The sequence below is a fragment of the Conger conger genome, chromosome 9 (assembly GCF_963514075.1).
Source record: "Conger conger chromosome 9, fConCon1.1, whole genome shotgun sequence".
Classification (NCBI taxonomy): Eukaryota; Metazoa; Chordata; class Actinopteri; order Anguilliformes; family Congridae; genus Conger; species Conger conger.
The window spans coordinates 28,948,456-28,958,985 of NC_083768.1; the positions used below are offsets into that span (position 1 = coordinate 28,948,456).

The 10,530-nt window shown below is 39.3% G+C and overlaps 1 protein-coding gene across 2 annotated transcripts; it reads right to left on the bottom strand.

Moving 5' to 3' along the window:
* Positions 1-1,731: 1,731 nt before the first annotated feature.
* LOC133137466 (atypical chemokine receptor 2) lies at positions 1,732-7,447 on the bottom strand. Of its 2 annotated transcripts, XM_061255765.1 has the most exons (3): positions 7,398-7,447; positions 5,397-5,534; positions 1,732-5,121 (listed from the first exon to the last, which is right to left on the bottom strand). In XM_061255765.1, the coding sequence occupies exon 3, from the start codon at positions 5,099-5,101 to the stop codon at positions 4,013-4,015; it is 1,089 nt and encodes a 362-aa protein (XP_061111749.1). In that variant the 5' UTR covers positions 5,102-5,121; positions 5,397-5,534; positions 7,398-7,447; the 3' UTR covers positions 1,732-4,012. The 2 variants fall into 2 exon arrangements, with proteins under 2 accessions (XP_061111749.1, XP_061111750.1); XM_061255766.1 differs by lacking the exon at positions 7,398-7,447 and having other exon boundaries at positions 5,397-6,241.
* Positions 7,448-10,530: the final 3,083 nt, after the last annotated feature.

A 10,530-nucleotide genomic window follows, 5' to 3' on the forward strand; every position in this document is an offset into this window, starting at 1 on the left:
TAAACTCCTGGAAAATAGTGTCTGTATTTCTATAGTCCATATGACACATTTATTCATCAGTTTCACATAAGATGCAGATACAGTCAGGTCCATAAATATTCGACACTATTCTCATCTTTTTGGCTCTATACACCACCACAATTGAAATGAAACAAACAAGATGTGCTTTAACTGCAGACGTTCAGCTTTAATTTGAGGGTATTTACATCCAAATCAGGTGAACGGTGTAGGAATTACAACAGTTTCTATATGTGCCTCTCACTTTTTAAGGGACCAAAAGTAATGGGATAAACTAACAATCATAAATCAAACTTTCACTTTTTAATACTTGGTTGCAAATCCTTTGCAGTCAATTACAGCCTGAAGTCTGGAACGCATAGACATCACCAGACGCTGGGTTTCATCCCTGGTGATGCTCTGCCAGGCCTCTACTGCAACTGTCTTCAGTTCCTGCTTGTTCTTGGGGCATTTTCCCTTCAGTTTTGTCTTCAGCAAGTGAAATGCATGTTCAATCGGATTCAGGTCAGGTGATTGACTTGGCCATTGCATAACATTCCACTTCTTTGCCTTAAAAAACTCTTTGGTTGCTTTCACAGTATGCTTTGGGTCATTGTCCATCTGCACTGTGAAGCGCCGTCCAATGAGTTCTGAAGCATTTGGCTGAATATGAGCAGATAATATTGCCCGAAACACTTCAGAATTCATCCTGCTGCTTTTGTCAGCAGTCACATCATCAATAAATACAAGGGAACCAGTTCCATTGGCAGCCATACATGCCCACGCCATGACACTACCACCACCATGCTTCACTGATGAGGTGGTATGTTTTGGATCATGAGCAGTTCCTTTCCTTCTCCATACTCTTCTCTTCCCATCATTCTGGTACAAGTTGATCTTTGTCTCATCTGTCAATAGGATGTTGTTCCAGAACTGTAAAGGCTTTTTTAGATGTTGTTTGGCAAACTCTAATCTGGTCTTCCTATGTTTGAGGCTTACCAATGGTTTACATCTTGTGGTGAACCCTCTGTATTCACTCTGGTGAAGTCTTCTCTTGATTGTTGACTTTGACACACATGCACCTACCTCCTGGAGAGTGTTCTTGATCTGGCCAACTGTTGTGAAGGGGTTTTTCTTCACCAGGGAAATAATTCTTCTGTCATCCACCACAGTTGTTTTCCATGGTCTTCCGGGTCTTTTGGTGTTGCTGAGCTCACCGGTGCGTTCTTTCTTTTTAAGAATGTTCCAAACAGTTGATTTGGCCACACCTAATGTTTTTGCTATCTCTCTGATGGGTTTGTTTTGATTTTTCAGCCTAATGATGGCTTGCTTCACTGATAGTGACAGGTCTTTGGATCTCATATTGAGAGTTGACAGCAACAGATTCCAAATGCAAATAGCACACTTGAAATGAACTCTAGACCTTTTATCTGCTCCTTGTAAATGATAATGAGGGAATAACACACACCTGGCCATGGAATAGCTGAGCAGCCAATTGTCACATTAACTTTTGGTCCCTTAAAAAGTGGGAGGCACATATAGAAACTGTTGTAATTCCTACACCGTTCACCTGATTTGGATGTAAATACCCTCAAATTAAAGCTGAAAGTCTGCAGTTAAAGCATATCTTGTTCGTTTTATTTCAAATCCATTGTGGTGGTGTATAGAGCCAAAAAGATGAGAATTGTGTCGATGTCCCAATATTTATGGACCTGACTGTATACAACCGGTATGAGACAGAACTAAACATACTGCAGTGAAAACATACTCCATATGTCCCATGTTCTGATTCAGAAAAGATTAATATCTTCATATAACCACAAAAGGCATCTGAAGTACCACAAAATATTTTAATATTATTTGTATATATTACTTAAAATCTAAATCCAGAATTGTAACTATGCACAAGCTACACATAAGCTAGACATGAACTGCACAACGCAGCTGGCGGACTGCAGAGTGAAAGTGGTGGCTTCCCAACATTTCTGGGCAGAGCATTTGAGCTTGCTGAAGGTCAATGCAGTAATTGCAATCAGCTAACAAACACAATTGGTGTTCCCATGACAAAAAACATTAAAATGAAGTAGCCAGTTCAGTATCCCTTTAAGTAAACGAACACTGACATCTGCTGGTCCATCTCAAGTAATGCAACTTAATAATTGTATCATTCCTCAAAAACAAATTTCTCTGCAGTAATTTTTGCCGGCCAGCATGATCTGTCAGAGCTGTTGCTAAAATAAACTATTCGCCTTGTCATCCTGAACACACAGGATCGGCCACAACTGCTGATGTAAGTGGACTTTAATATATATGTAAAATTTCTTTATTTTATAATCCAGGTCAGAGTTACGTTGGCAACAGGACAAGCAGCGCAGCCCAAACGTCCCTCTCCCTGGCAACTACTTCTATCTCCTCCCAGGTGGACATGGCTGGAACGCGTGCCCAGACCAGGAAGTGCTGATCCAAATCCGAACAACATCATCCTTAGCTGTAAACCATTCCAGTACACATAGAAGGTTGCTGTATGATGAGGCAAGAAGGACAACATCAACTGCAAACAACAGAGATGTCACCCCTATGTCCCTAAACCAGACACACTCCAGCCCTCTGCTGCAGCTTGGGGTCCTGTCCATGAATCCCAGGAACAGGAGTCCCTCACCCAAATGGAACAAGCTTGTATTAATGCCGAGAATGTAAACACAGCTCTCGGTCAGAGTTTACAGAAACCAAATGGCAACCCCAGCACCCCGTACTCCCGCAGCGCCGTCTCCAAGTCCACAAAATACATTTAGACTGGATAAGCAAATTGTAATGCCCGCTAAAATCGGCAAGAGTGTAAAAAGTTGCCAGGGGCCATGCAACATTGTTCCTCCTGAAAATGAGGTTTGACTTTCAGCCAGAACCTCCTTTCTAGCACCTTGGCATAGATCTGGCCAGGGAGGCTGTATGTGGTCTCCATCTTTAAGAAAAGGAACCAAAGGGTGTGTTCCAATTATGTCTAGGTGTGCTCATAACTTACATATGACTTTTAATATCAATGCCAACTCTACCATGGGCTTTGCAGCTCATATAATTTTTAGAGAGCAGTAATGTTTAATAACTATAGGAACTGGGTAGGAGCAACTAACATATGTATTATGTGGAATACATTTTTTATTCTAATGACCAGTTTATATTCCCATATTCTCAGTTATCAAACAGTAAAAGCAATAACATTTTAACACTATAATAATCCAGCACTTCAAGTAATTGATATACAGTCAGTGAGCACTCTATTAGGTATTTATTAGACTTCTACTGTTGTAGTCTATTCACGTAGAGTTATGATGCGTTGCATGTTCAGAGGTGCACTGTTGTAATGTGTGGTTATTTGCATTACTGTCAACTTCCTGTCAGCTTTCCTGACCTGTATCTATATGATTGTATGCATTGCACTGCTGCCACACAATTGGCTGATTGGATAATCACATAAAAATCATTTACTGACCCCTAGGCTATGCATGTTTAAAAATGTAACTCCTCTAAATCCATGAACTAGAATACAAGCCAAATTAGAACAAACAAATTCATGCTTGTACATTATTATTGAACAATTTACTATGGGTATCATAAAAATGCAATGGTCACTTTTTTGTGTATATGTTTGTGTATATTGCACAAATGATGTGTTACATTTTTGTAATGAAATACAATGTAGAATATTTCAACTGCATTGCATATGTTATGCATTTGTTGTGTAACCTTGGGTGCCATTTTTGGCCAGGTCACCCTTGGAAAGGAGATATTGAACAAAAACAAAGAGTAAATTTTAAAAAAAAGAAATTGATTATATGCAATATTTGCAACATTAAGATGGGCAAACAACTGCAAAGGAAATACAAATGAATGCACTTACAGCATTGGAGTTGGTCTGTTGGAAATAAAACTGGATCTCATGTGTGGCTTTTTTACTCCTGCCAGGCGTAGGGAGTAATTTTTAGTTTCTGAGTAGTTCAGAGGCCCACCTTGTTCAGATTCATTGAACATTTTCTACCATTGTCAGTTCAATCCCGGCATTCGATTGGGAAGATGTACATTCCAGTGAGTATACCCTTCCTCTCTTACAGACCTTTTCCAGGATCTTGAAGAGACACCTACGGAATCTTTTGTTTACAAATCCATAAAGAATGGGATTCAGACAGGTGTGTATAAAGGCCAGGCTCTCTGTGATGCTGATCGCAAAGTCTAGCCTTTGGCTGGTGGAGCAATCGGAAAACACATGGATGTCTTGAAGGGAGTGTAAAAATAAGACTAGATTGTACGGGAACCAGAGCACAAAGAAGACCGTAACCAAGGCAACTGCCAGCTTCAAAGTCCTGGACTTCTTTCCCACCTTAAATTTAAGCGCAATGCAGTAGATGCTCAGATAGAAGAAAAGCATTGCCAGGAAGGGTATGAGAAATCCTATAATGTTCATTTGGAACTTGATGAAAATTCTCCACAGTGACATGTGCTCACCTCCGAAATCATGTGAGCACGTCTTCGTCCCATTAAACTCTTGCAGCTTCACAAAGTTCAGATCTGGAGCTGCAGCCAAAAAAGAGACAGCCCACACTACAATGCACATCACATAGCTCTTAGGCAATATTCTAAAGCTGTTTGTAGGCCAGGCCCAGACAATATAGAGATATCTATCCAGGCTGATGCATGTAATAAAATAGATGCTGCTGTACAAGTTGACTGTGTAAATCAATGTGATTGTCTTGCACCCAACGTCACCAAACATCCACTCCGAACGGGCGTAGGCTGCCCAAAATGGGAGCGTCACTGCAAATAGAATGTCAGATGCAGCCATATTTAGAAGATATATAGATGCTGCACTAGAACATTTGATGTACTTGACCAAAATAAAGACCAGAAGTGTGTTTCCCACAACGCCAAGAGCGCACACAAAGGCATAAAAAACAGGCAGGAAGATCCTGCTGAATGCCTTCACATGCGTTTTCTCACACGGTGCATAGCTCTGGTGAGAGTCATCAGAAAGAGCATAGTAGTAATTGTAATAATAATCAGAACCATATTCTTGAGGGGAAGCCACTGTCACAGTGATGTCAGGCTCTGGCATAATTGCATCGAAGTACACAGCTGAAATGAAAGGAGTCAAGAATTAGGTTTCAGTCACATTGTAATAGTTGCAAAATAGGCAGCTTCTGTTGAATGGATACAAAAACTTCTGCTAGATACGAGTTCAACATCACAAGTCTCATTTCATGACCAAAAACCACCTATTTAGAGCCCTGTGAGAAATAATGCATAAATTAACTGCTACAGTAAATCTTCATTCACGAGAACAGGGCGTGGATTTTATAACAAGTCTTCATTATAAAATAGGCGGGTCAAAGAGGCCTGCAAAGAAGTACCTGCAAACGGAATCTGCAGGGGTAAGGCAGTTTGTGGTTAATAGTCCAGACAATGGGTCAACTCTCCAGCAAACAGGCACAATACGGATAATCCAAAATGTAGCCGTGGTCACAGGCGAAGGGTCGACAACAGGCGGGCTATGCAGACAAAAAAAGAATCCGAAAACAAAAGCCGATATACAAAAACAGGTCGATAAACTACGGTTCAATATTAAAGAGACGTGAAAATCAAAACGCAGAAGTCGGAGACAAAACAGGTTGTAACAGTGATCAATCAGAAAACACTGGCGAGTATAGTCTTGACACATAACAATCTGGCAGAGAACTAACAAAACAGACAGGTTTTTATAGAGGAATAAAGACAGGAAATCAATCAGGTGTGCACTATAACAAGTGAAAACAGGTGAAATGAATGAATGGGGATGCACAGAGGATAATAAACAACTTAGACAAAACCTAGACAATGAAAAACACATAACCTGACAAGCTGTCACGATGGGTTGAACAGAGGAACCAATAGCAGACACTGGGATGTGAGAAAATGGCAGGTTTAATAGCAGGAGGATAATGGGCAGACAGAGCGTATTCAAAAACAGGCAGAGTTAAAAAACCAGGAGGTCAATCCAAACAAGGCAGAGGTACAGATATCCACAAAACGAGTCCAGAGAAGCAGGCAGGGGTCATAAACGAGAATCCAGAAAACAAAAACTAGGGCAAGGGCTCGGGAACAAGGAGGCTAAAACTGGGGTAAAGGAATATAAGGGCTCGGGACTCGAAAAGCAGGATAAGACGAACTAGCCAAGTGCAACTGAGAAGGACAGGTATAAATACACAGGGGAATGAGACAACCCAGGCTGGGAGTGAGGGCGGTCTAACAAATAATCAGGCGAGAAACATGAAAGGGTAATAATACAATAATGAGGGGGAAACAAAAACGTGGACTGGATTCACAAAGACACACAGGTAACACAAACGGCTCCAGACTAGGGAGTAGACAATTGCACAGAATTAAGGAACATAGTGATAGGGGAGAGCAGGTACGAACATGTCGCTGAATTGAGGCAAGCAATTTAGGGATAGAACAGGGAGGCGGAGTTATAGAGCAGTATTGAAGTAGAGGTAGATTTAGTCTGTTAGTTACGTGATTAAATTACAAATACCCAAAACTAGTGAATGTTAGTTTGTTAGACGAACATATTAGTCTGTTAATATAATTAGTACTGTACAAATTCTATGTTAGTTGGGATTAGTAAATCTACAAACATGAAATGGAGAGAAAACTGGAAGTAAGAAAAAGCGAGACTGAGAAGGAATCGTGGGAAACCAGAAAGTTCAAAAACCACCCGAATAATGAATCATGAAGACAGGGAAGTCACTCGGGCTCAGAACAAAATAGTCACAGACATCACAGGGGGAAAACAAGTGCAACGACTAATGAATGTAAACAGAAAACCAGACATGAATTAAAAATAATAAATTGACAAAAACACAGAATAAACTAACAGACAGAAATGAGGATCATAACATAAACAAGACAAACACTTTGGGGCCTTTCCCCTGTGCCTCCCTCAAGTGAGATGACACTGATTGTGGTAATATATACTGTAATTCCACACAACAACCAACCAAAATTTGACTTTAAAGACCACCGAAAGTTCTAAAGACCTGCTAGACATAGCACAAAGTTAAGAGCAAGAAATAAAAAGTAAGCTGCTAGATATAACTCAAAGTAATACAAAATAAAAATAATAAAAACATAAAAATAAAAACAGAAGAAAATAATTAAAACAATAAAAACATTATAAAAATAGGGAGATAATAATAAAAGCTGTGCTGCTAGATAAAGGCTAGGTAGGTTTTCAGTTGCCGCTTAAAAATGTCCTCTGAGCTGTTCTGATATTAATTGGCAGGCTGTTCCATAATTTATGGGCATAATAATTAAAAGCAGCATCCCCGATTTTTAGAAAAGTAAAAGGATCTAAAAATCAATTCTACACATACCGTTGTGTTCCTGCTTTCTCTTCAGTGGAATGTGAGTTACTTCCTTCTCCAGACAAAAGCCCTCACTGGAGTAATGCATACCAGGCTACAGGAAATGTGTTTCCTTTCATTTTGATTTTTTTTTGACAGGGAGTTCACCGCCCTTCTGCTTATTTTTTTGGTGCAGTTGTTTATACAGAGGGAGCGTAGAGAGCATAGAAAGCACCATGGGGGGGGGGGGGGGGAAGAGATATACATTTTGTTACGTATGGTTCGGAAGACCCAAACGCAGACCAAGGAGCATCCAAAAACATAGTCTTTATTCAGTCCAAGTCACAAGCCAAGAGATCACAAGACAGGGTGCCAAATCAAGATGCAAAAGAAAGGCAGGGGTCGAAATTCAGGAGATCAGAGAACTGAGGTTCAAAAAGGGCTAGGCAAAATCAAAGTTGATGAAAGCAGAAGAATAAAGTAAAAAAAAACAAATAAACAGATGGGCAAACAAATTAAAGGGGCTAGGCAAATTCGAAAATTAGACAAGAAAATTACAATAATAATAATAATAATAATAATAATAATAATAATAATAATAATAATTATAAATCCTATTCACCAACCCCGGTGAATAGGATTTACACAAATAAAAAAGAACACAAATAAAAAACACCCGCCACCTGAATCTCCCTGCAACACTCCTAAATCCCACTCTACTCCCTTATCTCTCAAATCTTTGACCAAAATTCCTCTCTCCAAGTTGTATTTTGGAAAAATTATCATTATATGCTCAACAGTTTCTTCTTGAGTGCAGAAATCACATCTCCCACTGTTATGTTTTTTCATTAACCATAATGTATCATTTAGGCCAGTATGTCCAAACCACAATCTTGAAATTACAATCTCCTCTCTTCTACTCCTTCCTGCCTTTCTCATCTTTCCAACTCTTTTTTGGATTTTATAAAAATGGTGTCCTGTCCTTTCATTATCCCATAGATTTTGCCATCTTTTCTTAATTTCTTTTTAAATCAAGAAAACACTGGCAGGGGGTAGGATTAGTATCTCCTTCACTGCTGTTAAATTGAATAGGTGCTCACTGTTAGGATTATTATAATTAGTTCCCATGTAATTAGCTGTGCTGCTCCAAATAAGATCAATATACAATATTTAAGGTGAGATAAGCAGCATTTAATTGTTTGGAGTTAAGGTCTGTTGAATAGAATCAACAGAATTTATTTAGCATAAGGGTAATAGTGCAATCTACATTTCTATTTCATTGAGATATTGTTCTCTGCCATCATTTAAAAAGAAATATTACCTGAAAGAGGGGCTTTTTTTTTTTTTTTAGCTCCCTTCTATATTTTACAAGCCAAGATTTTTTTTCTTGTGATTAAAGTTTCCTGTTTTCTGCTCACCAAGCATTCAAAAGGTCAGCTTATTCCAACAAAGCTTCATAAATCCATGAAGGATATGAATCCTATCAGATCTGCAGAGACAGCAAAGGCCAAATTAACTTGGAATTAGTCATTTTACAATAGCATCAACCTGCTTATGATTTCCAATTTTCTTTTCCTCATGGCAATCATGCTTGTGGTTTAGAAAATCCTGTTGTGGGAGAGGGGGTAAAAAAAACTGGTCTGTGGTAGACAGGAGAAAGGGGATTCCCATAGCATTAAATGATTGATTTATCCAAGTGTACTCACTGGTCATGGCTGTAGGTTCTTGTGAGGACTGTGTGACTTTGGGTGAGTGGGAAAGACCAGAGAGAGGCCTGTTCCCTACTGAGACGCTCTTACAGAGGACTGTTTAAAGTGCATACAGTATTTGTTATTTTCAGTGAGACCTGGCCAGTGGCATGTCTTTGGTGTGTTTGTTTTGTTTTTGTGCCCTACATGGTACCCAGGAAAGTGAAAGAAAATGCAGTTCATGTTCATGAAATTGCATTTCATGCAAATAAAATGTTTCCATAGTAATTTCTGGCACACACTAGGACTAATTTATCGCCGAACGAATTTGATCGTAAATCGTTAGGAGAAGCATGTATATACACAATGTTACGATTGTTGGTAAAAGCCGTGACGAAAGGGAAACAACACAACAAGGTAACGTTTGAAATAAAAAAGTTTGTTTAATTAAAGCAGGTAATTTTTGTGTGTACGTCTGCGTGTATAGTGTGAGTATGGGAAATGTGCATGGATGCACGTGTAAGTAAATGTGATGTGAAATGTCTAGAACAAAAAGAAAACCAACCTGCCCCACCTACCGGCCAGCTCCTGTAACTGCAATACAATACAAGCAGAGGTAACAACGAGTAGGAGGAATAATGACCTACTCAGGGCTCAGGACTCAAACGAATGTGTGAGCATGTCACAAGTGCTCTGACCTGATTGTATTGTGTGTAAAGCTCATTTTGTGCTTTTATTGAATGAATGGAATAAAAAGTATATATTGCTGTCACCCTCTAGGTGGTTCCAGACAGTCATGTCTCTGCTTTAATTTGGCCAAGTGGCCACTGACCTTCCCATGTGGCGATGTGCCATTTGTGAGCGATTTTTCTTTTTTGCCTCCCATTTAATGTCAAACCACTTTCATTTTACCTGTTGCATAGTGCATGGAACGTGAGTCGGAGTTTGCAACAGTTATATCTGAAGCCAGGCTTCAGTCTTCTCCAGCTCTGACAATCCACTGCTTACACATAAAATATGTTTTTGGCATGTACTTCTATTAACAGCACTTCAAACTCCATTTTCTATCTTTAAATAGCCTGCAATGGAATTCCAAGCTCTTTATATGATATTTTAGGGCTGTAAATACATACACATCAGGAAAAAAACCCTTTTTTGATAAATCCGGCGGAATTTCTGATTGCACATAAATGTACCTATAAATTCACAAAAACTTGAATAAATAAAGCCTACTTTCACTACCAAAACACAATGTCTTTCCTGCCCCAGACCTTGTTTTTCTGTTAAAGATTAATGAAACTATGATTTATGTCAATATTTGCATTACAGATACAGAAATATGTGCTTGCCTAATCATTCCACATGTTCAGCATGAGAAATTACTTTCTGCATGCGGAATGCGGGTGTAATCATTGCCGATTGTGGTCATCTACGTGGAGAGCTATTTAAGTCGCTTCCTGGCACTGCTCTGGGCT